Source organism: Phyllostomus discolor, chromosome 3 (genome assembly GCF_004126475.2).
Source record: "Phyllostomus discolor isolate MPI-MPIP mPhyDis1 chromosome 3, mPhyDis1.pri.v3, whole genome shotgun sequence".
In the NCBI taxonomy this organism is placed as follows: Eukaryota; Metazoa; Chordata; class Mammalia; order Chiroptera; family Phyllostomidae; genus Phyllostomus; species Phyllostomus discolor.
In genome coordinates, this window is record NC_040905.2 from 97,997,336 (window position 1) to 98,024,150 (window position 26,815).

A 26,815-nucleotide genomic window follows, 5' to 3' on the forward strand; every position below is an offset into this window, starting at 1 on the left:
TATCAAAATTTTAAAAATTTGTGAATCCCCTGGCTGGTGTAGCTCAGTGGATTGAGCGCGGGCTGCGAACCAGGCATCGCAGGTTCGATCCCCAGTCAGGGCACATGCCTAGGTTGCAGGCCATGGCCCCCAGCAACCTCACATTGATGTTTCTCTCTCTCTCTCCCCCCCTTCCCTCTCTAAAAATAAATAAATAAATAAAATCTTTAAAAAAAAATTGTGAATCAAAGGACCCTATCAAGAAAGTAAAAAAACAACTTACAGAATGAAAGAAAATATTTTCAAATCATATATCTGATAATCATCTAATATCTAGAATATAAAGAACTCTTCCAACTCAATAACAAAAACTAACCAATTTAAAATAAGCAAAAGATTTAAATAGTCATTCTCCAAGGAAGATATATAAATGTTCAATAAGCATGTAAAAAGATGCTCAACATCATTAATCATTAGAGAAATGTAAATCATAACAATGAGGCCAAAATCCACTAGAATGACAATCATAAATAATAATAATAATAATAATAATAATAATAATAATAAATACGTGTTGGTAAGGATATGGAGACATTGTAACTCTTATGCATTACTGGTGGGAATGTAAAATTATATAGTTAAGAAAATATGTTAGCATTTCCTCAAAAAATGAAACACACAGTTACTATTGAACCTAGCAATTTTACTCCTAAGATATACAAAAAAGAATAAAAATATGTTTTCACACAAAAATTTGTATATGAATGTTCATTGCAGCATTATTTATAATAGCCTAAATATTGGAAACATCCCAAAATGTCCATCAAGTGATGATGAAATAAACAGAATGCAGTACATCCATACAATAAAATAGTATTCTGTCAAATAAAGGAATGAAGTACTGATACAAACTACAACATGGCTGAACCTGAAAACATTATGCTATGTGAAATAATTCAGACAAAAAAGGCCACAGGTAGTATGGTTCCATGTATAAGAAATATCCAGAATAGACAAATGTAAACAAATAAAATATAGATTAGTGGCTGTGTTAGGATGGAAAGAAGAGGGAAATGGGAATTATGGGATTTTTGTTTGAAGTCATGGAAATGTTCTGAAATTAGATAGTTGTGATGGTTGCACAGCATTGTAAATATACTATCAAGCACTCAGTTATATACCAACTATACTTGAACAGCAATAAAAAACTAATTTTTTTAAATGCATGAATTTTATGAATTTCATGTTACGTATTTTTGATGTCAGTAAAATACATTCAATAAACAATTTTAAAAATATGGATTCTAATTAGATTGTGAAAAGTTAAGTATGTATATTGTAATTCCTACAGCGAAAGTAAAAAATACAAAGAGATATAGTCAATAATAATAATAAATTAAAATGGAATACTAAAAAGATGCTCAAATAGCCCAAAAGAAAGAAAAAGGAAAGAGAATGTAAAACAGAGGACATAAACAGATACATAACGATAAAGTTGCAGGCATAAATCTAAACACGTTAATAATTATATTAAAAGTAAGTGGTTTACCTGAGATTTTCTTCCCTATGGTATTTACAAGCTACCTTCATATGTCACTAAACGAGTCTACTACTGGCTAACAAAGTAGCTTGGGCAAATTATTTTTCTGGACCTTAGTTTCTTTATCATTTGAAAACATATACTAATGCCTACGTGGCAGATTGTATTTTTAAAAGTAAGTAAATTGCTATAAATTAAAATGTGCACTCAGTACATACTTCTGTGATGAAAGTTATGATAAAATATGTACTTAAGTGATGAAGGGTAGAATTTGGAAAGGATAGAGGCAGAAAGGACAGTAGACAGTAAGGAATATAATTAAATATTTTGAATATTTTGTACCAAGAAAATAATTTGACTTGGTAATTTGGAAACTGCAGGGTATCAAAATCCAACACAGGTGGGTTTAACCCTTGATTCTAAAATTGATTAGTTTGTTTACAAACAATTTAAATAACCTTGCTGATCCTCAGTATTCTCATCATGAAATACAGGGATAAAAATACCTATATCACAGGTTTATTTTGAAGATCATATGAAAAACAGCAAAAAATATCTGCTGTGTTTAGTAAGGCTGATTTATCATTAGGCACAGTAGGCATAGTGCCCAGGGCCCACAGTACATATAGAGGTCCACAAAATGTTTTAATTTTATGCTTTCTAAAACCAGAAGAAAAAATAAACATAATATAATAATATGTAATACTTAGTTCAGCCTAGTACACACACACACACACACACACACACACACACACAGTCTGTCTGGAAAAAGTCCAGCCAATGTTAATATAACAAGAAAGGTTTGCATGACATCAATGTAACCCGGCAGCCAAAGAGAGAAGACTAAAATAAGCATGTATGAACAATGATGACTTCACTGTACTAGTCAGTGGGGGTGATAGATGCCAATGAGTGAGCATGTGTACTGTGTGGCTGTTTCATTCAAAATGACTGAAAGAAACATGTTGGAAGAAAAATGTGTTAGGTATTATAGGGCAAAGAAATGGAGACTCAACCTAGAAATTATGGGTATCCCCAAGAAATAAACCCAAACTATAGAAAAGAAGTAATAATAAAAAATATAACCAAAGAAATTTTTCTCTAAATTGATAAAGGGGTAAGTATGAAGATCACAGTGGATCATACCTTCCTGGCAATATTAATCAGAAGAGACCCACATGGAGATACACACTGGTAAAACTTTTGAAGTTCAAGGATGTGGAGCAAAATCACTGGCTTCTACAGACAGAAAAAGAATCCAAAACAAGCAAAGAAAAACCAAGTCTTACCCTGGCCAGTGTGGTTTGGTTGAAGCATCATCCCATAAACCAAAAGGCTGAAGATTCAATTCCCAGTCAGGGCACATGCCTGGGTTGCAAGTCTGCTCCCCAGTCAGGGTGTGTGTGAGAGACAGCCAATCCATGTTTCTCTCACACATCACTATTTCTCTCCCTCTCTCTTTCCCTCCCTTCCATCTCTCTAAAATCATTAAGCATGTTCTCAGGTGAGGACTTAAAGAAAAGAAAACAAGTCTCTTAGAGGGACTCTCAGGTGAATCAAAACTGTGTTGGTGATAAGTCCTTCAGCTGACTCAGTCCATGGGCAGTGACCTGCTGTGTCCTGGCACTGGCCACGTCCATGAGGAGCAACAATGGGAAATTTTCTGTCAGGCAGAGGAAGCATCACCTTGACGGTGACCAGAGAAAAATGGCGACCACCAGGCAAGGGTCTCTTGAACCTGTGTACACAGACATGTGAGAAATATTGATGTAGACTTGGGAAAGCTTTAGTTCCCAATGAGTGACAGACAATCGGAAAAATGCTGCTTGAAAAATGCTGGTGACTGTTCTCCTAACTGCATTTTAAACTCAAGTCTACTTTGGGTTAGAATGTGACCCTTGAAGAACAGGACCTATGTGATGCTATCTTCACTGTTGTCTCTAGCAGCTGGCAAAGAAGATCCTTGTATAACTGCAAGTACACAACTTCATTCACACCTCCCAGAGGCTTTCTGGGAAGGGGTAGGAATGCATCGTCATACTGAAGAGGATAAAAGCCCTGTCTCAAAATTAGTTCCTCCTCAGCCAATAGAGAAAGCAATGATTTCATAGACTATATTCAATCCACAGTGAAACTCAAGATGGGGATGTAGAGCAGTTGGCTCTGTTGTCACATTATGGTCACAACATTCTGCATTTAATGTGCACAATTACATCTCTGAGTATGACCTAAAGAAAGGAGGCAAAATGCTTTCTCTGTTATTGACAGGAGACATCTTGCAGATTACAGTGACTTTAATAAAATAGTTTTTTCTCCTTTTCTGTGGACTTATACTGAGCTGTCTCTGGGACTACTGTTTGTCCTTGGGAGGTGAGTGTTTGCAAATGTGTGCATGCATGAATATTTTCTACAAGATCTAGTCCTGGGAGACCACAAGACCACAGGGAGAATGAAAAGCATATGTTGATTGCAACAAACGGGACTGGAACAATTGGACATCCATATGCAAAAACAAATTAACCTAGACACAGAACCTATGAGGGGGAACCCAAAAAATGGCATTTATTAAAAATTGTGTATTTATTCTTACATGTTTAAACTTCAGTCACCTTCAAAGGACTCTCCATTTGATGCAATTCACCTATCGTTTTTTCCACTGCTCAAAACAGTTTTTGAACTCCTCAATTTTGATGCCTTTTATAATGCTTCTACCATTTTTTTCTTTTTTCTAATTTAATTTTGTTCAAGTACAGTTTTCTGCCTTTTACTCCCATCCCACCCACCCCCAGCCCTCCCCACATCCTTCCCATTTCCATGCCTCGCTCCCTAGTTTTTGTCCATGTGTCTTTTATACTTATTCCTGTAAACCCTTCCCCTTTTCCCCTGAAATTCCCTCCCCTCTCCCCTCTGGTCAGCCTGTTCTCTATTTCAGTATCTTTAGTTATATTTTGTTTGTTTGTTTGTTTGTTTGTTTGTTTTGTTGTTTAGGTTCCTGTTAAAGGTGAGATCATATGGTACTTGTGTTTCACCACCTGGCTTATTTTGCTTAGCATAATGCTTTCTAGTTTGTGGCAGCATGGATGGAACTGGAAAGCTTCTACTATTTTTTGTTTCACCTTTTCCACATTGGCAAAACATTTCCCTTTGAGGACTTTTTTCATCCAGGGAAACAAACAACAAAAAAAAGTTGCTGGAGGCAAGATCAGGTGAATAGGGAGGGTGGGGCCAGGGGTCATGCTGTCTTTGGTCAAAAACTGCTGAACAATCACCATGGTGTGCGCAGGTACATGTGTAAATTACTCATCATGAAATGGGCAAAGGTATTGAAAGAGTTTTGTTTTTTTTTTAATCAAAAAACTCACTGAAGCTGAACACAGCCTCTCGCAACAACACCAGCCAGTACCCTGATACAGATGGGTTCCTAGAATACTCACCTCGTGGGGTAAGTCTGTACTATAAGGGGTCTGCCCTCCAGAAAATAATTCTGGGGGATTTGGGGCCCCCCTCAGATACTTTTCATAAAAATTAATTAAAAATGGATCATAAACCTAAATGTAAAATACAAAGCTATAAAGTTTTTAGAAGAAAATATAGAACATCTAGATGATTGTGTGTTTGGTAGTGAGCTTTTAGATGAAACACCAAAAGCATAATCTATGAAAAAAATGGTAAGTTGGACTTTATTAAGATTAAAATTTGTTCTGCAAAAGACACTGCTAAGAAAGTAAAAAGACAAACCACAGATTAGGAGAGAATATTTGAAGAACATGTATCTATTAAAGGACTCACAGCCAAATTATACAAAGAAATCATTAAATTCAACAATAAGGAAACAAACAACTTAATGCGGAAAATGGGGAAAAGATTTTAGCAGACACCTCACCAAAGAAAATATACAGATGGCAAACAAACATATGAAAAGATGCCCCACATCGTATGTTATTAGGAAATGCAAATTTAAAACAATGAGATGTTACTACATACCTACTAGTATGACTAAAATCCAAAAATGAAAAAACAAGACCAGTTGCTAGTGAAAATATGAAGCAAGAACTTTCTTTCTTGCTGGTGGGAATGCATAAATGGCACATCCTCCTTGGAAAATAGTTTGGAAGTTTCTTACAAAGCTAAACATAGCCTTATCATTCTACCCAGCAAATACACCCTTAAGTTTTTACCTAACTAATTTGAAAACTTATGTCCACACAAAAATCTGCATGTAGATTTATAGCATAATATTTATTTATAAATCTTTAAAAATATATAGAGATTTATACATTTAAAGCATCTTTATTTATATTTACCAAAAACTGGATGGGACCAAGCTGTTCTTCAGTAGGTGAATACATAAACTGTGGTGCATCTATAAAATTTAATATTATTCAGTGATAAAAATGAGGTATCAAGCCACAAAAGACATGGATGAATCATAAATGAATATCTGTAAATGAAAGGAATCAGTCTGAAAAGCTATATACCATGTGGTTCCAATTGGATGACATTATGGAAAAGGCAAAATTATACAGACATAAAAAGGCCAGTGGTTTTTGGAGTTTAAGAGTGAAGGAGGAAGTTTGAACAGGTAAAACACAGGGTATATTTTAGGACAGAAACTACTCCACATGATACTGTAGTTGTGGCTATGGGAAAATAGGCATTTGGCAAATATCCACTGAACTTCAGTGCTGAGTGAACCTTAATGGATGCAAATTTTAAAAATCCTTGAGCAGGTCAGCAAATCCCAGGATAAAACTCAGAATGTGACAAATGAATCTGTCTCACAATGTACGAAATGGCCTCGTGGGAGGGAGCAGCATGGAGAGTGCTGACATAAGTCACTTTGGAAATGGGTAGAGTCTGTAAAACAAAGGGCAAAGGCACTCACTGTCCATAAGCCTTTTAGTTGGCGAAGTTGTTTCCTACAGGTGTGTGTGCCAGCAGTTCTGATACCACTATACATCAGCATTGCAATTAAATAAGTTCAATTGACCCTTGGACAACATGGTTTGAACTGCACGGATCCACTTATATGTGAATTTTCTTCAATAAATACTGTACATGTACTTTCTCTTCCCTATGATTTTCTCAATAACATTCTCTTTTCTCTAGCTTAGTATTATGAGAATACAGTATATAATACACATAACATACAAGATGTGTTTTACTTGACTGTCTACATTATCAGTAAGGCCTCTGGTCAACAATTGGCTATTAATAGTTAAGTTATGAGGGAGTGAAAAGCTATACATGGATTTTCAACTGCATGGGGGTCAGTGCCCCTAATGCCTGCAGTGGTCAAGGGCCAACTATAAACAGGTGGTGGATAGTGAGAGCCTGATTTCTCACTGTTAGAAAGGACATTTACAAATAAGGAAGGGGAAGACACTAAATGATCCATGTAGTAATGGATTAGAGTTGGAGACATCAGTATAAACCCGTGTTTCCCTTTATTAGAAAACGCGGGAATAGTTACATACAGAAATATGTATGGATGTATGCATATACATAGGTTAATACACAGATATATATTTCCTTATCTGAGGAAAGCTGAGAGGGCCTAGAAGCAATAATACCACAGTAGCAACAAACACACCTAATGTTCAGATGTTGGTTTCTAACACCATTTCCTAATAAAAGAAATCAGGCCAGAGAACTGGGGCAGGAAATACACAAGAAGAGCCTGGAGCATGTTCTAGCATCAGAAAGTGAGGAACCAAGAGCTCCCAATGGCCAAGACCACAGCCATTACAGCAACAAAGCAAATAAAGTCGTATTGGCTTGTTACCCAAAATACGAAATCAATAGTCATGAGTCCATATGTATGTAAATAGATAATTAAATAAATAAATAGGGAAAAAGAAACCAAATCTCCTGTACAGAAGCATTCCAAACAGTTTATGCAGAGATTCTGCCCTCACCGAGGTGGAGCGTAACTCCTCATTCCTTCAAGTGGGGTCTGTGCAGAGGGACGTTCTTCAAAAGAGGACAGCACGGAAATGGGAAATCAGTGACTACAGTGGGAAAGGGTGACAAGCATCACCTCAGGTTGGTTGATTGACATCAACCTACCTTTATAATGTGTACCCTTGATATGATGTCCTGAAAACAGCACTTTACCTCAGTACCATTTTCCCCCAACCCCCCACACCTATAACTCCAGTCTAGCCATGAGAAAAATCCCAATTAAAAACATTCTGCAAAATACCTGACCAGTACTCCTCACAATGTCAAAGTCATCAAAAAAGTAGAAAGTCTAAGAAACTGTCACAACCAAGAGGAGCCTAAAGAGGTGTGACTACTAAATGTAATGTCATATCCTGGGTGACATCCTGGAGGAGAAAAAAATGTTAGATAAAACCCAAGGAAATATGAATCAATTATGGACCTTACTGTAGTCGTATTGGCTCATTAATTGTAAAATGTGTATCCTGTTCACATTCAATGCCAACAGAAACTTGAGGGTTAGGTATGTGAGAACACTCTCCTACTATCTTCTCAAAGTTGCTGTAAATCTAAAAATGTTCCTACCACTGAATAAAATTCATTTTAAAGACTATGTAGATTCGCATATTGTCTCCCAAGGTGATGTGTCTTGTCACACAGTCACAGGTGTCCTCCTGGCCTCCAAACCTGAAGTTTAGAACTGGAGACTTAGGCCTTCTAGCACGGGCAGTGCTTTCAGGAGGCTTCGTACCTGCCCTTACTATCTGGCTTCTCTCAGCTCTCTTTGGCTGCACTTTCCTGGGTCTCTGCTTTGCTCTCTTGCCCAGGTCTGGCCAGGAAAGAGAGCATCCGTCCTCTGTTCTAGGGACACCTTGCTGTGCCCATGCAGCTGACTAGCAAGCTCTTCATTCAGCGTCTGCCCCACAGTGAGACTCAAGGGAGTGCCTTTTTCCACTCTCCACACTTGTAGCTAGACCAGAGGCAGCATCCTGGGACAGGTGCCCTGTTTGGTGGGCTCCCAAAGACCCCATGCAGGCTTGAAGTAGGAGCCCTGTCCCTGGGTGCCGAGAGAGTGGTGGAAGCAGAACACACCTACCTCCAAGTCACCTACCTCCTCATCACTTGTCCTGGCTCCAGCCTCACCACTAAACCTGAAACGTGGTCTGAGAGATCATCTTTACACTAGGAAGGGAATTCTGAGGTCTGAACCTTTAATCTTGCAAGTTTTCTCTGCCCAGGAGCATTGGCTTTGAAGCCTCCTGTCTCCCTAAGAAGTCAAGTACCTGTTGTTCTGACCTGGGGGAGGAAATCAGCGACTTGGGCTTAGCCTTAATATTAACATGCACCAGTGTGATACTTGTCAGAATATCAATCCTATTACCTCCTGGCAGGGTGGATTGAGTTCTACAGGTTGTCCCAGTGGGAGAAGAAGTCAGAAAGATGGATTCTGTAGTGGGGGACCCAATTTCCTAAAGAGCAGTAAACACTTTCTCTGGGGAGGCCTGAAGACAGGAGCACTGGCTCGAGAAATGAGAAGGTAGGGCTGCCACTGAGGCTGGAAATACAGCTAAAGAACACTAGCTGGGGAATCCTGAGGGACGCTGGGGACTTGAGGATGGGATTCAAGGGGTCCATGAATTCGGATGAGAAGAATATACCTTTATTTTTATAAACCTCTAAATGCAAGCTAGCATGTTTTTTCAATTATGAGTGCAAGCCACAAGGCACTGTGGAACCAGCGGTACTGTGCTTTCGTCACTAATCTACTTCCATCAGGTTACGGTTGTCACCCATTATTTCACAGTGTTGTTTACGCTTAACCACTGCAGTATGTCAAAACTGTGGTTGTCATTACACCCACTGCTAGAGCCGATTATTTAACACATTCACAAAGGAGCACGTGTATTATTTTATCACATGCTTGTTTCTGTTTAATATTTTGATATTGTATTTAAATTGATTTCCTTTGTGGTGGCCTTAATTACTTCATTTCATGCATTTAAAAACATAATTCATAAGCTTGACCAGATTGGCAAAGGAATCATGCATGAAAAGACCCCTTAAAAATATTTTTATTTCTCTGACTCCCAGAAGATTTTCTTGTATATTGTAATTTTTTTTCCTACATGGTGATTCCCCAGTTTTTCCCAAGTCTTTGGTAAAATTTGTGATTTCTATACATCTGTCACGCTTGTGGTGCTGTGGGAAGTTGAGACACCATACAGCAAAGGAAATTGAGCTTTCTCTCCAGCACCCCCTTCTGGAGACTGGGGACTTGGTGGCTGCTACACATTGAGAGAAGTTGGTGGGGTGGTCCCAGAGTCCCAGGCAGGGCCCTGAAGTGAAGCTGCACAGTGCTGAGAGGGTGCTAGGCCAGTGGATGGGAGCAGGTAACCAGACTGCAGGGTGAATTGACTCATGTACAGATCTGAAGCCCAGCTGTCTCCCCAAATATAATATGAGAAGATGACCCTGTGGCTGACATTTGCATAACAGTGGCACAATGGAACCAGTGACTGCTTTCCCTTAAATGTGTCCTATAAAAGGTCTGTGTGACTAGGGCCCAGTTAATTATATGCTCTAAGCAACCCCTAGGGTTGTGGAGTGTACCACTTGCATAAGGATATGCCACGACCAGCTGGCCACCCTCTTTCCTGGAAAGTGCTTTGTTATCACTTTTCCTGAAACCCTGTCCTGGTTATTGTCCCAGTACATGTGTTTGAAGTGCCTCTGTGTGCCAGCATGGGTTTCCTTCCCTGTCCTTCCTCTTTCTGGTTAGGCTAACTTAGGAAGACAAACACTTCTAACATAATAATGTTCCAAGTGATCCACAGGATTCTCAGATCACTGGAAGGCCCCTTATCTTGACTCTTCCATCATCCTGTTCTCCCACACCACTGAACAGGGAACTGGAAGATGCTGAAAGAGGTGCATCACCTGGAGCAAGTAGCAGAGGATCCAGGGTCCATGAAGGAAAAGTACAGTTTTACTACATGGTCCTTAATTTTTTTGAACCTTCTCCCATTAATAAGTGCTGTCTATGTTTTCACCCCTGGCATCTAGGAGGATTTCACTGCTTTGACCACTAAAATACACCAGAAGTGATGCTTACAAGGTAAAGTCATAAAAGGCCAAGCAGTTCCCAGCTGGCCTTCTTGGAAGGTTCATCCCTAGATGCTCATCTTACATCCCAGACGCCACGCTGTGAGAAGCACAAGCCACATGGAGAAGTCATAGGTAGATTCTCCAAGCTGAGCTGATCCTTCAGCCACCTCAGCCCAGGTACCAAGCATATGAGTGACAAAATGATTCACATCCCCAACTTCTGAGTCTTTCCATTGGAGGCACTAGACTTTATGGGGCAGAGAAGCCATCTGTACTGAATTCCTGACTCCAGTGAGCATAAGATGTTTGTTGGTTTATGCCATTGAGTTTGGATGGTTTGTTACAAAGCAACAGTAGCTGGACTAAGAGACAAGAGGTTCATAAGGAAGAGGCTCCTATGACAACCACATGGTGGATTGTGGACTGAGAGCTGGGCCTGGCTCCAGGAGCAGAGACTGAAGGAGGGGGTCCTGGTGGAGCAGGCCTGAGAGACCTCTGTGTCTCTCTGGTTCCCTTTGGACTCTGTGATGGGCAGGACTGACTTGAACTTGAGGTAAAGTGCTGTCTTCTGCTAATGGCAAGTCTATTAGGGCATGAACTTCACTGTCTCTCCCCTTCCCCTGCCTCACTTTCTCAATAGGAGCAAAATGCCCCAATTAAAATTTGATACAAACACCAGGAATGCACTAGATGAATATGGCCTGTCCCAATGATTCTAAATTTTTCCATCAAAGGGCTTCTGATGACAGAGCATTAAGTGGTCATAGCCCAAACCAGTTGCCTGCAAGCAAGATACCACTTTTGAAGTCCCACATTTTCTCTTAAAACCTAGTATTCTGCACCATAACATACCAAACTTTGTTTTAATATTAATCTGTCCTAGATGATCTGGCATGAGATGAAATGGACATTGCATGAAGATGTACCTTGTTTGTCCCATGATGCTGGATATGCTCTGGTCCCTTTCTGTATCCCCCATGCAAATGCTGGAAGGGCAAGCACATGGTGTCCTGATGCCCAAAGCTCTTCCAAAGACATTGGGTTCCTAGGGGCCAATTGGGTTACTGACCAGGAAGCGCCTTTAGAGAAAGACTTACTAATATTCATGTGAATCATGAATTTGTCATGTGTGTCATTAGAAGAATCATGCAGAAAGTAAGTGGGTTCTACATGGAAAGAGAATCTCCAAGAAATTGGATCAGAGCATCTCCAGGAGGATGGAAGAGTGATAAAAACTTCTTAGCTGAGAGTGTTTGTAATATTTTCTGTGGAGTCCATAATTTACACTTGGGTTGACACACAAAATGTTTTTCTTCATGAAATTGTGTTCTCAATCCTACACCCCCTCACCTTCCTCAGGGACATGCCTCCATTACTGATCTTCAAGCCCTTCTCCTCTCTTGCCTCCCTCTCCTCCATGCCAGTGTCTCCTGTCCTCAGAAGCCCTACCTTAGGTAGTAATTCTGGAGCAATTTGGCAAATCTAGCAAAATTTTTTTTAAAGTGTATATACTTTCCGACCCAGAAATTTCACTTCTAGAAAATTTATATTTAGATATACTTACACAAGTTCACAGGGATAAATATACAAGGATGTGCATTGCAGCCCTGCTTGTGAAAGCAAACAGAGCAACCTAAACAACAGTCAATAGGGTACAAGTTAAATAAATCACAGTGCAATACAAAAGGATGTTGATAATAAATTTTTGAGTGAAAAACCTTGTGAAGTAATGCGACCACATTAATAACAACAAACAATGCATATTTGGATGGATATATGTTCATTCTATTGTATTGCATAGCTTCATAGAGCACTACTCACATCATATTCTTGTTTTATAAATAAATGATGGACTCTGGAGCTATGCAACTTTGTGTGTTGTGTGTGTCCCTTAATAAGCTCTTAGGCATGCCCTGTGCATGAATTTATCCTAAATCATAAACTCCATGGTGAATGCTAATCCATCTTTTCCATGAGCCTACAAACTAAATGAGGAAAGGGATTATTCCTCTCTTTATCCCCAATACCCAGCACAGAGCCTGGCACACCAACTAATGGCAATTGAATGAATACCAATGTAACCACTCACTGGGCCCAGAGGAAGTCAGTTTTGTGTCATTTGCATTGATCTGAGAACTATGTATGTCCTAGAAAGATGAAATAAACACTTAGTATGTGGCTTCTAGGCTTCTAAACACACACACACACATTCACTCATACCCAGTGTCCTTGGCTCAAACTGTGTTTGGAAAAGCTGAGTTAGAAAAAGATAAGCCATTTTCTTAGTTCTCAGGCATCTCTAGGATTTTAATGTGTATTCCAAGATGTAGATCTAGTGTAGAGCATCATCAGAATTTTACTGACCATGAAGCACTTTCAGAGGATATTTGTTTACATTGATGTTCTGAGGATCATCAATTTGTAACACGTTGCATTAGAGGAATTACAAAGGAGGTAAATAGTTCCTGGTTGAAAGGAAGATTTCCAAGAATTGGGTCAGAAAATCTCCAGAAGAGTGATTAAAATTTTCTTGGCTAAAATCACTCAAAATTCCAAGTGGATGGCTATAATTGATGAGGAAAGGGAAAGGAAAAAAGATTTGGCCAATGTGACAAGAGTGTGCAAAGCACATTTGTTGGTGTGGCACCATGGCAGTAAAGACCCTCCGCACAGGGTGCCTGAGGACTTGTAGAGCCATCAGTGGGGGTCCCAGTGAGAAGGGAGTTGATGGCAGCGATTTCCAGGTCCTATTTGAGAAAACTGGCTTAGTAGGCACAACTGACAACCACATAGAGACTTTATATACTCAGTTGATACATTCTGATGATGAACTAAATTTTGACCTGGCCCATTCCTTTGGCATTGCTCCTTCTGTTCTAACACCATCCTGTTCTGGCCAGAATGTGCACAGTGGACTGAGGGTAGCAGAGGCCAGATCACAGGGGAAGAAATAAAACAGGTGTAGGCAATTTTTTTTACAAAAATTTTGAAGAAAATTTTGTATCTGCTTTTTTAAAAAAAAAAGGCTGAGTGACATTAGACCAAATATTTGGGCTCAGGGGAAAAAGCAAGAAGTTGAAGAAGAACAGAGGAAGTACATTTGATGGGATTAGGTCCCATAAGAGAGGGAACAGATGTCTAAGCACATGTGGCAGATGGTCCTTGGCCCGGCAGAGGGCCCAGTCCTCCACAGCAATGGCCAGAGAGAGGTGAAGAGGGACATGAATGAAGAAAAGGTAACAGAGGGGCAGGAAGTTGTAGAATTTTCTTCCTGAGACCTGTGTATTTTATGTGAATGAGGAACTGACATCATCTTTAGAACAATGGATAGGGGTTGAACAGTCATGGTGGAGAATGCAGGGGGAGACCCGACCACTAAAAAACCTGCTGAGCCACACTGAAGGCCTATTAGAGTTGAAGGCTGAGTCTGTAGGGTCAACTAACCATGTCCTGTATTCATATAAAATTTTCTCTCAGTATGCTACTCATCCCAAAGTAGTCTAGCAATGATAAACAGTTGTAGAGGAGATTGTCAAAGACAGCAGTATTGCTGTGTGGGGTCTCAGAGGTGGGGTATTCTAGAGGGTGACAGGAACAAGGTGTGGCCATGGGAGAGAAAGTCAAGAAGAAAGTCACACAGTTGAAGCTGAGGCAACATGAGGTGGAAATGCTGCCTGGTCATCCCCATGGTTGTCTCAGCTTCCCCATATGACACCAAGACTTGGAGAAGATATCTGAACAGGCTGCTAAAGTTCTCAAGGAGTGTGGGATTGCTCAAAAGGAAAGCAGATGGCAGCAAGGAGAGGTCGGAGGTGAGAAGGAATCATGCTATGAAGGTCAACCAATAGTTCCTTCAAGTGAAACATCTTGCTGTTCCTCTCAGAGGTCCTGGAGGACCTCCCCATTGTCTTGTCTCTCTCTCTCTCCTTCACTCTCTTTCTCTCTCTCAAACACACACATGTGCCTTGCTCCAACCAGAATGTGTTCTCTCTTTCCTGTTTTAAGTCCTAGATTCCTGTAAGACTTATTTTAGAAAGGATTTTGTGAGGGGAAAAAAAAACCTGAATACCACTGATGAGGCCCAACCCTTCGATTCAACACTCAAATGCACTCGAGACTACCCAGTGCATTGATGTAGGTGCCCACTGCTGCATTCTGCTACCATACCACACAGTGTGCACCCTCTCCTAAGACATAGCCTCTAGATCTGATGTTTGTTTATGAAACATCCTTGTCACGGCTGATGAGTTGAGTCTACTGAGGTCCAGCAGAGCCAGGGACTGAGGAAGGAGGGAGGGAGGGAGGAGCAGTGCCCACAATGGGTCCATGAAATTTCCTGAATACCTGCAGGGACAGGACAGGGAGACAGGAGGAGGAGAAATGAGGATCAGAAGGCCATGGGGGCTCTGGTCAATGACTCCAGTCTACCTGGGGAGGCCAGCTTAATAACAAGACAGTAAAAGTTTAGTTCTTTCTACCTCCCACTGTGCTGGACCTTAAATCTTGCAGGAGTTTATGGGTCCTGTTTATGCAGAGACTCTTTTTATAAGCTATTCAGAACAGGGGTGGGAGGGAGAAATAGGGGGAGAAAAATTTCTTTTGAATTTCTATTGCTCTCAGAGTCAGCAATTTAATGAGTCATACATTCTAATTCCTTGCTTTGTCTACAAGTTTTTATTTCAAAATACTAAAAAACACTTTGTTTGGAACATGAGCTATTCTTAGCTTCTATATCAATAGTGCACATCCATTTCTCCCCATATTAGAAATGTCTTTCTTCAGATTTAGTTGGAGCAGCACCATAGTAGTAGGATTGTTTACTTAGCTGTAGTTTATTGAAGCCACCTGGGCATCTCTCTATCCTCTGGGAACACGCTTCTAGCTGGCCTCCTGGGCCTACAGACCTTCCATAAATCAGCTCCATATTTGACCCAAAGAGCCCTGGATCTCATAGTCTGGGTGAAAGGGGAAAACTATCTTTTCAGGCCACCAGACTGAGGAATTGGCACTTTGGCGGACCCAAGACAAGTCAGGGCTTCATTGCTATGTGCCCTTGTGAGACTCTTGAGGAAACGAAGTAGAAGAGAGAGAATTCTCCATCTACAGGTCATCTCCTCCAGATATGTCAAGAAAAAGCCTGGCCGCACCTTGGCAAAAACATAGGAATGGACAGGCTGGGGGATTCTACAATCCTCTGGGCTGACAAACAGGAGGAGAACCCACTGGGAGGATGGCTGGGAGTAGGTCTTACTTCTCCGGTCCTGCCCTCTGTGTAAGGTCTCTCTCCACTGCCCCCCCTCCCCACTGCAGTGCCTGCAGCCAACTTTATCTACCCCATTGTGCTTGTTGCACCAGTGATATTTCGCTTTTCTGGGCCCTGTGGGGACCACCATTTTTAAAGACTGTGACTTAAAGCATTAGTAGCAAGCACCTTACCAGCATCTAATAGATAGCCAACCAACTTCCAGAATGGGATACAAAACCAGCATCTGTAGAACGGGGGTGAACAAGTGCTGCACCACTCTGGTCACTGCTTCTCCCGTTTTCCCATCCCCATATTTATAATGGAAACAACCATGTTCATAATCTCTGACCCTCTTCCCTGGGTACTATTTATTTGACCAAAAGTGGGCAGCAATGAGCCTGTTCATTGGGGAATTTTAAATTGAGACAGTACTAATTCCCAGTTGGGGCTGGATGCCAAATTGGAAGCTTTTGACAGGAATAAGTTTCATGTGGTCAGAGAAACCAGCAAGGTGAGGACAGGCAGAGAGAAGCAGCTTTATTTGGCTTTCAAAATCCCTCTAGGCCCTCTGTTTAGCCATCTCTGAGGCCTTGTATTCTGAGACACCTCCCCCAACCCCTGCCCGAAGTCTTTCTAACATGTTTCTCTTTTCATTCAGGAGAGCTCTACTGGACTTCTGTTAGTGGCAACAAAAATGGCACCAGGAAGTGTGAAACTGAGCTGGGGTGGGAAGATGGGACCTGTGGAGGAGACTTCTCCCTACTTTATAATGTTGCCTACCCTGCCTACATCAGGCACAGCCACCTAGGCAACCGCCCAGAGGGCCTGAGATATGAGAAGGCCCCTGACACCCTGTCAGTAGTCCCAATGCCCAGCCTGTGCTTTATCCGAAGGAGGTCCCCAGCCACGGGGCTGAAGAACAGCGAGGCAATGTACTATGAGGGACCTCACCGCTGGAAACAGATGTGGGGACCTGTTCCAGGTGAGCTGTGTTGCCTTCCCTTCCTATCCAATCCCTGGTGCTGAGCCCACAACCACAGGACTCCCTCTCATGGCCCCATCTCTTCTCTCTCCTTTGTAGCTGCATCTCCCTGCCCACTGCACCAAGAAATCTTTAAGAAATGGGTAGGTATGCTCCCAAGAAAGGAATACGCAAAAGTGTTATGTGTATTTGTGTGTGGACATGGGTGTGGATGGGAACAAGCCAGGAGTCCTAGAGACCTTCAGTCTTGGATCCAAAAAGAGTTAATGACCCAAGAAGAAATTGATGGTTTTGGAGAAGCTCGTTCATTCCACACGGGCTATTGCTACTTCCAGAGACAGGGGCAGTTAAATTGCCTAATTTGTGCCCATCACAGGTCTGGCCCCCAAACTCTAAATCCCAAAGTCACAGGAACAAAAGGAAAAATATTTAATCTGGGAGTATATTGAGTAAAAAGGATACTTTTGACTCCATCAGATCTTGTCTGTTTGCTGTATAATACCCTCACATGCACTAAGGGAGGAACCTGTCCTTCTCCTCTGTAGCATTTGCCATGTTTGTCACTTGCTACAGCCCCTGGAGGATACGCAGATGTTTGTCATCCCCAGCCTTATCTCCTTGCCTCAAAATGCCCCCCTTCCCAGGACAAGTACCCAGGCTGCTATCATTTATCCCAGCCTGAGGAAAAGCCAACCAGGAATCTTACCCTTGAACTAGACCATGCCTCCTACCAGGGCTCCTCTCTTGGAAGGCGTGAGCTGAGATGAGGAGGCCCAGCCCAGGCTGCTCTGGTCCCTGTCCAAACCTCCTGAGCAGAACTCACTCTGGGCCTGCCCTGCAGCATATGTCATTTGCAGCTTCGTGTTGCCCTCCTCCAGACCTTTACTCAGAGTAGATGGGAAGGGCTCACCCGGCAGATCAGCATGCCCTGGGCCAGGGACTTCGTCAGGCCCCACCTTTAAGTTCCCAAACAATGAATTGTGGTGGAGAAGGTTCTAGATAGATTCATAGTATTCTATGCTGGGCCCAGCCCCCAGCTCCTGGGAGAAATTGCTAAAACCCAAATCTATCATCAGAAATCTCTGTATTTCCTCCACAAGCATAAACTTAAATTCATGGCCCCACCATAAACTCATTCCATCACTGTTAGGAGTTGGTGGCACAGAGGGCTGGTGGTCCCATTGCAACAGCCTTAAGGAGACCACTTCAGAACATACCTGTTTATAGGACTCACCACAGACCAACTCCTCAATGCCAGCATCACACAGATCAAAATTTCCTTCTATATATAACCACCCAGAGTTGAAATTCCTCTTGAGTTTATACAGCATTGAATGTCTCCAAGAAGAAAGAGAGCAGGGTCAAAGTCAGGGAAGCTTGTGGCTTGGGAACACAAAACCCCGCCCCCTGCACTGACCTCCTGGCCTATAAGTGAGGAGAGGCAGGGCTTTCCAGTGGCTACAAATACCAGTTTTGGATTTAGAGATCTGTGGTAGAAATCATGGGTTTACCTTTGCCTGTACAATCTAGACCAAGTTGATTAATGTTTGTCTTACTTTTCTCTTGTAAAAAATGGCACTAATAACACCCTTATGGGGTTATTATGAGGATTAGTTGAAATTATCTATGCAGCACTCCCGCTTCCATGCCGACACAGAGTCCAACTCTATCAATGATAACTTTTCCTGTTTTTCTAACAATAAGGATCACCCCAACCCAATTAGTACCTGAGAGAGTCAGCTTCCAAACCCATTCCCCTCACCCATCCACATAACGCTGTATCCAGCTCTGACATGTGTCCTCTCAGGAATGCTCCCAGGTGTCCTGTCCATTGGTCTCCTCACCCCCCAACACTCAGCAGCAAAGGCTCCAGACCCTGCCCCACCCCCTACCTGAGGGCAGAAAACAATCAAGTCCTGAGCAAACACTTGAGAAAGCTCGTTTTTCCGGGGGGATTGGGGGGAGAAGACTTGCCAAGTGGGGAAGTCGGGGGCCTGGCTCCTCGGCGGCTCCTCTCCCCCTCCAGGGGCTCCTCTGCCCCCCTTTTCCTCATTCTCAGGCTTCCCCTCTCCAGGTTGCTCAGGCAGCCGCATCGGGGGTCCAGGGCGATGTTCTCAGAGAGATTTGTGAGCACATCAAGGGAACGTCAGCGGTGACAATGAGACTCTGCAAGGAGTGACAGAAACTTACTGCCTGCACAGTGCTGGTTGGTTATTTACTCAAAGTCAGTTGCCTAAATAATTCACGCCCTCCCTTCCAGTTTAAACAGGACAATGGTAGAAACACAATCCTGGCACAAGAAATGTAATTACAGTTGTGACAGATATTTAGTTATTAATAGGCTTCAATGTCACCAGAGGGTATTACACAATAAAACAATAATATGCCTTTGGAACCAACCTTAATATTTACAGGTACTTTTCCATGCACACCCCCGTGGCACTTGCTGTAGTATAAAGTGGAGAGAGCTATAGCAGCCAATGTGATTGCAACTTGCAAGAAAGCTCAGCCTCTTGCCAGCATAATTTGTTTCCTTGCCGTTGACATCAACAGAGCCCCAGAAACAAAGTTGGGGACAGAGTTAGAGATAGTTGTCTTATGGAGAGGATTCTTGCCAAAACTCCCAAGCTTGTGATGCCATCATGATCCTGAAGCAATGTCATCCTGACTTCCTTAGACAAAGCAAAGAGTATCCAGGACTAGAGCCCCTTTACCAGTCTCCTGTCTGGACTTGCTTCCCACATGTAGGGAGTCAGTCTCTGGGTCCCTTGGATGTCACCATCTCTCCTGGGTATCTGGTTAACCCCTGGTTAACCTGTGCTTTATGAATCCACTCAGGTTAAGGCACCCCACTGGGTCAAGGCACCCCTCCTCTGTGCCTGCTTCTGTTATTGAATGTGATTTCTGTTCCTCTCTCTCCCCAACACTGCGCCGAGCAAAGCTCCAGGCAGAGAGTAATTCAAATGCATGCTGTATTATCTGGGCCCAGGCAGGGACAACCTTACAATAACTGGTACTCAATAAACACTTTTTAAACTCACAGTTAATCAATGTTGGTTCCCTTTATTAAAGTTGAAAAATTAATAACAAAACAAAGAATCTCAAGAGATGTAAAGTACAGAATTTAACTGGAAGAATTTTGGTTATGAACAGAATGAACCTTGGTCATCATGGATGGAGTCCTTGCCTGAGAAAGTCAAAGTGGGGTGGAGGATGGCTACACACCACAGTGGGCAGAGGCTCCTCCCAGCAACAAGTAGTCCCCACCCTCACTGCTCAGCCCCTGCATATCACATCCTGGGAAGGAGCTCCCTGCTCAGCTTTCAGCCTCTTGATTCTAACCAGAGGGGTATTTCCACACCTGGGAAGTGTTCTCCTATAGAAGCCAGACCATAGGAGATGGGACTCAGAAGAGGACTGTAGAAAGCATGAAGCCTTGCAGAGGTGTGTGCAAATGTCATTACTGTTGTGAATTGTGTTTGTAAATCTGGCAGTCCCACCTCAGACAAAGGAGATAAGCACAGTGCTATGTGTTACATGTCAGTTACTGGAATGGGTGAATAACAGACACACAAAATTGACTATGCTTTGTAACTTCCACCTTGACCATACATCCTCATCATCTAGGTCAGGACTGAGCCAGATGGTGTCTCGGTGCTCCTGTAAGAGCTCTGGTTATGGCAAGGAGCTGGGTCCTCCCTGCAAAAAGGGGCTCTATCTCCTGTGACTGGGTGGACACTCCCACAGGGACACCTTGTGGAAAGAAAGGTTGAAGCCTTTTCTTACCAAACAATGCAGGTATAATATATCCATGCAATAGCACTTGTCTTCAGACACATGTACCCAACACCACTTGTGTTCAGGTACACACACACATACCAGGACAGTACACATACATACACATGCTCTCAGACCAGTCTTCAAACACTTACAGCCCATGTGTGATCTCAGACCTACATTCAGCCCCATCCTTAGACATACTCACAAGGAGGGCTCACTCCACAGCCACGCAGCTTCACACAGCTGCACACACCATCCCCATTAGCATGAACAGCAATACATACCTTCACACACACACATACACCCCTCATGTGTTCATATATACCACAGCACCTGCTTATCCACACAAGCTATACACACATCTATATTTTTACTCATCTCTAGTTATCGTGTTAAGTTAAAAAGGAAAGCAATTTTCCCATGCCATTACAGTAGAAATGAAAAAAGAAAGTGACATTTTATTTTCAGATATGTCTTTAGTTGCCATGACAGTCCCAGAACCATGAAAGCTGTGATTGGTGGCAAATGCAGATTTAAAAAGAATAATTAGCTCCCCACATACAAGACCTTCCAAACACACTAAGTGTTCCCCCTCACCAGTCCTCTCCAGGCAAAGTGGACACCAGGGCAGGGCCACACCATAACACTATTCCAGCTGCCACACCAGCTATGGGACCTGCCAGGAGCTCTCAGCAAGGATGTCCAAGCTGATGGTCACCAGGGATTGAGAACCCAATCCACTTAATTACTTGGAACTTGCTCATAGCTCAATAGGAACATGACACTGGAGGTGGCACTTCTCCATAAGGAACAATTGCTCCTGCTGCTCAGCTGGCCTCTGATGCCCTTTACTGCAGCACTTACTCTCTGTCAGAAAATCACAAAGCCAAGGGGCTGGCTCTCAGCCAGAATGGGAGTTGGCACCTCCAGCCAGAAGCCATCTCACTGGGATGCTCCTCTGCAGGTCAGGGCTGGCCTGACACACAGTGCAGGGAGCCAAGCTGCCCTCCACAGGCTGGGACAGGCCAACCACAGCCAACTAATGCATCAGCCTGAGGTGGCACCTGCAGAGAAGATGATCATGCAGCTCCCCATCTCACTAGGAGCTTCTCAATGACAGGAGCCATAATGCATGCACCTCCAAAGATCTCAGTGGTCTATGCACTTTGGGACCCACAGTAAATACCTACTGAGAAATGACTCTTGGTCTCCAAATTAACTGGTTGCCTCATTTCCTGATGAGATTCCTAGAGGCAATTAATTTCCAGAGTTTCCCCTCTAAGTCCATTTGCCCTTATTGTCGTCGTCCAAAAGGTTGGCCAGGAGCTGGTTTATGAGCCCAAGTCCTGATGGTAGAGTTTTGTGCTAATTCCTGGACTGACGTCTTTAGCTTTTGTTTCGGCAAATGACCTACCAACTTCCCTCAACACCTGAAATGTTCCTCAAGAACTGGCCACCCAGTGTGAGGCACTCTAGGCTATCCAAAAAGGGACACTATGTTGGTTCTGCCCTCAAGGTGTTCCATCAGCTCAATCACTTTTACCAACCCATTAATGCAGAGATTGGGTGGTGATGTAGTTAAGAACATGGCTAATTGAATCAGACCATGCAGTTCAAGTCCTGGCTCTGCCACTTATAAGCTATGTGATCTTGGGTAAGTTACTTAACCTCTCTCCACTTCAGTTCCCTCATCTGCAAAATGGATTGGTAATAACGACACCTACTTTTTAGGATTATTGTAAAGTGTTTGTCACAAAGTAAGTACTACATATGCTAGTTATCATTATTCATCTAAGCACCTACTCTGCTCAGATGGGTGTTGGGCTAAATCCATAGTAGAATAAGGGGGAGGCAGGTACAGAGTGAATCCACAACATGTACAGTCCCACCGAGCTGAGAACGAAGCTAGGGACACAGACACAAACACACAGACCAAAGAAGGAGTCTGTTCCTATTCCTTCAGTTCAAAGAGTCAGTTTGTCCTTAATAGTATCAGATAGAAGAGGTTTTGATTCTCCCTTACAATCCCACAAAGTGTGTTCTTAAATGAATCCCTGTTCCTGCTCCTGAGGAAGAGAGACATAGGGATACAGTCTGGGTGAACTGGCCAACTTTGTCACTCCAGCATATGTAGCTATGAGCATTCAGCTGGATGTATGGGCCACAGGCAAACTCAGTCCTTCATGGATTTTGGTCCTTTTGGGAGTGTCTAAAATTACAGTCACTGTGGGAGCAGGAGATGCTGAAAACCTAATGTTTATGAACAAAGTGTATAAGCATGAACTTTTATTGGCATGAATAATTCATAAATATGGGGTAGATGGTTTTAGTTTCTGGGAACCCCAGGGAACAGCGATTCCCAGACTGATACTCCAAGGTTCAGTTCAAACATTCACCAAAAAAACTTCCTCCATTCTGACCACATCATCAGGTTAGAGTCTCTGTGCCTGTGGCCACTGCCACACTTTACAGTTGTTGGTGGCCATGTATAACCATCATTGTATCCTCTGTAATGTTTGACAAGGGTTTTGCACCTGGATCTTTTCTCTCTAAACCTTCCACACATGCCATCAAATTTGACCCACGAGTAAAATTTATTTTTGTTACAACTGAATATAATTCTAGTTTTCTGTTCATCACTTTTAACTTATTTTTAGCATATTTAAGTACATAGTACATTGTTATTAACCAGTCATCATGCTGTACATCAGCTCACCAGAACTCATTCATCTTATAACTGAAAGTTTGTGCCCTCTGGCCAATATCTCTGCCCTTTCCCCCACACTCTAGCCCCCGGTAAAGACTACTACATTCTCTGTTACTGTGATTTTTACTTTTTCTTTTTTTAGATTCCACATATAAATGAGATCGTGCAGTATTTGTCTTCTGTGTCTGCCTTATTTTACTTAGTGTACTGCCCTGCAGGTTCATTCATAGTGAAACAAATGGCAGGATTTCTTCCTCCTCCTCCTTCTCCTCCTCCTTCTTCTCCTCCTCCTCCTTCTTCTCTTATTCTTCTTTTGGCAAGGTTAATATTCCATTTTATATATGTGCAACATGTTATTTATCCATTTGTCTATTAGTGGACCCTTAAGTTGTTTTCATTTCTTGGCTACTGTGAATAATGTTGTAAAGAACATGAGGGTGCACATATCTCTTTGAGATAGTGATTTCATTTCCTTTGGATATATACCCAGAAGTGGGATTGCTGGATCTTACAGTAGTTCTATTTTTAATTTTTGGAGGAAACTCCATACCATTTTCCATAGTGGTTGTAGCAATTTATATTCTTACTAATAGTGCATAGTGTTCCCTTTAATATAATTCTGGTTTGAAGGTATCTCTTGGACAAAATGTGGAGTGAAGTGAGTCATGCCACATGATGTTCAGTGGAGTACAATTTGCTGAGAACCTGAAGTCAGAGGCATAGTGTGAGGTTTAGCTGGCCCCAAAGCTGAGCCCTGCATTAACTGTACATGTGAACACTGATGCTCCTTCTGCATGAGAGAAGTTGTCAAAGAAGTAAACACTCTGCTCAAAGTGCTAATGAGCAACAAAGTCTAGCCACGGTGCCTGTATTTACTGAATCTGAGACACTGTCATCTTGTAAAAACGACTGTTTTTCGTATTAAATGGTTTATTACTAAGGAGTATTCAAAGCACATATAAAAGATAAAAATAAACTGCTGGTCTAGCATGTAGAAAATATTTGTTGAGCTCTTGAAAACACAGAAGTACATGCTAATGATCCCTTACATATCATGTAAAAACAAATGGATCTGAGAGTATCATGCCAAACATAATAGATCAGATGGAAAAGGACAAGAACTATATAATTTCCCTCACATGTGGGGTATAACACAGAAATCAACAAATGAACAAAAATACCACATTCAACAGACACAGACCACAGAAGAGTGGTTACCAGGGAGGAACAGAGTGGGGGAAGAAGAGGACAAAGGGGGTCAACTATATGGTGACAGAAGGTGATTAGACTTGGGTGGTGAGCACAGTGCAATATACAGGTGGTATGTTATAGAATTGTACACTTGAAACTTACATAATGTTATTCACCAATGTCACCCCAACAAATTTAATTTTTTAAATTTCATTTTCTATTTCTGTCCAAAACCAATTGGATATCATGAAGATAAAATGTGTACCCAGGCAAAGCCCAAATTCTAAGTCTGAAAACTAGGACCGATTCCTTAGAAACACCTGCATTACAGCTCTACACGGACTGCTGCTCAGGAGCCTGAACATCCCCTCCATGTCCCGGCTCAGATCCACACCAGGAAACATCCTTGACCTTGGTTCCTCAAAATGAAAGCCAAGACTGTAAGTGGTTCAGAGCAGTTGAAGTGGAAAATTATAAGAAAATAGGAAATAATGGCTATTTTCTTAACATAAATACATAAATCCACATTAATCCATAAGCCAGCATCTAGCCTCTTACTGAGCAAGTAACGCCAGAGATTCAATTGCTAAAATCAGCAATTTAGTGTGAGGTTTAGCTGACCCCAAAGCTGAGCCCTGCATTCACTGGACATGTGAGTACTGATGCTCCTTCTACATGAGAGAGGTTGTCAGAGAAATAAACACTCTGCTCGAAGTGCTAATGAGCAACAAAGTCTAGCCACGCCAGAGATTCAATTGCTAAAATCAGTAAAAAGTCACTGTCACCACAACTATTCACTGCGTTGCTCACTGTCTCCACTACTAATACTGTATTGTAGACATTAATCAATACGATCAGATAAGTGAGTTAGAGACATAAGATTGGAAAAGAAAAACCAAGATAAAACTATCTCTCCTTAAAAATAATGTGATTATGTATCTGGAAAACCCAAAAGAATTCTTGAAAAAAACTATCACAAATAATAAGAGAATTCAGTACATTTGCAGGAGTTAAGAGCAACTTATTAGATTTCATGTATGAAAACAACCTCAAGAAAAGTAATCTATGAGCAAAATCTATTTACAATGGCAAAAATAATTAAATAAATTAGAAGTTTTATATATTTAAAAGGTATATCAAAAGAAAAAGTAAAGCAATTTCTAAAAATAGAAAATAAATTAAAACATGCAGATACAACTATATTTCAGGTTGATGGCTTAATTGAAGAGAGAAGAATGTTTTCAAATTATTTTAAAACATAATATTTTGACTTGACATCCTAAGTGCGACAGATCTAAGGACAAAAAGAACCACAGAATAATCATAAGTAAATTAATATCATTAGAAAACAAGGTGTTCTATACTAGAGAAAAGAGATATAAATATAAAATTTTAACATGAAAGAAAAACCCTGAAATCTAATTTGAATAAGAACATCAGAATGAACTCAGAATTTTTTTTCTTTCAAGAATATGCATGCCAGTCATGCCAGACAGATAGGCATGCCTGTCACTGAAAAGGCTTCAAAGTAATAAAACTCAGTAGCAATGAACACCATTAGCACTCAACTTGTGATCTCTAAATACCATTTCCAGCTGGAAATAATCAGCTCCAGGGGAGAAATTGTGAAAATCAGTCTGGCATTTCTTGTCAGGTTCAAACACAGGTAAGCTCCCAGTGATGTCAAGTGACAGAAGGAGCAATGTGAAGACATGTCCAATGGCCAGATATGGGACAATTCACTATTCTGAAAACTGAGATGAATATAACTGCTAAGGTGGCAACTAATTATTATTTGTAAATGATAAATGAAAGAAAGTATTAAGTAATTACCCCGAATTTTCATTTTTTAATTTTTATTTTTCAATTATAGTTGATACTCAATATTGCATTAGTTTCATATGTATAGCATAGTGGTTATTATACATTTATATAATTTATGAAGTGATCCTCCAGTAAGTCTAGTACCCACCTGGCTCCATGCATAGTTATTACAATATTATTGACTATATTCCCTATGCTGTACTTTACATCTTCATGACTATTTTATAACACAGATTTTCTATGCAGATTATATTATAAGGTAACCAAATAGTCCAAATAGTTGATAAGACAAGTTCTTCTTTACAGAGGAATCACACTTAATCAATTAAGAAGAAAGAAAGAACATCACCATTTTGCTATCTCTGATGAAATAATAGATCTAGGTAATGATCATCAATGCCTACTAAAATCATTAGGTGTAAGGTTGATAGACAACTTGCTCATGGACAAATCAGGCAGACAGAACCTCAGCCTTAATATGAATGAAGTGGGATGACCAAATAGTAAATGCCTTGTCAT

The 26,815-nt window shown here is 41.4% G+C and overlaps 1 protein-coding gene across 5 annotated transcripts in view; it reads right to left on the reverse strand.

Annotated features, from left to right (window-relative positions):
* CALN1 (calneuron 1) overlaps positions 1-26,815 on the reverse strand; it is a 487,378-nt gene that overhangs the window by 422,463 nt on the left and 38,100 nt on the right. For 4 of the 5 annotated variants that reach the window (XM_036020849.1, XM_028530205.2, XM_036020851.1 and 1 more), the window contains exon 2: positions 18,769-18,960. In XM_036020849.1, coding sequence (XP_035876742.1) covers positions 18,769-18,887 — 119 coding nt within the window. In that variant the 5' untranslated portion in view covers positions 18,888-18,960. Of the gene's footprint in view, positions 1-18,686; positions 18,961-26,815 lie in introns of all 5 variants that reach the window. The other variant, XM_028530228.2, reaches the window with a different exon arrangement.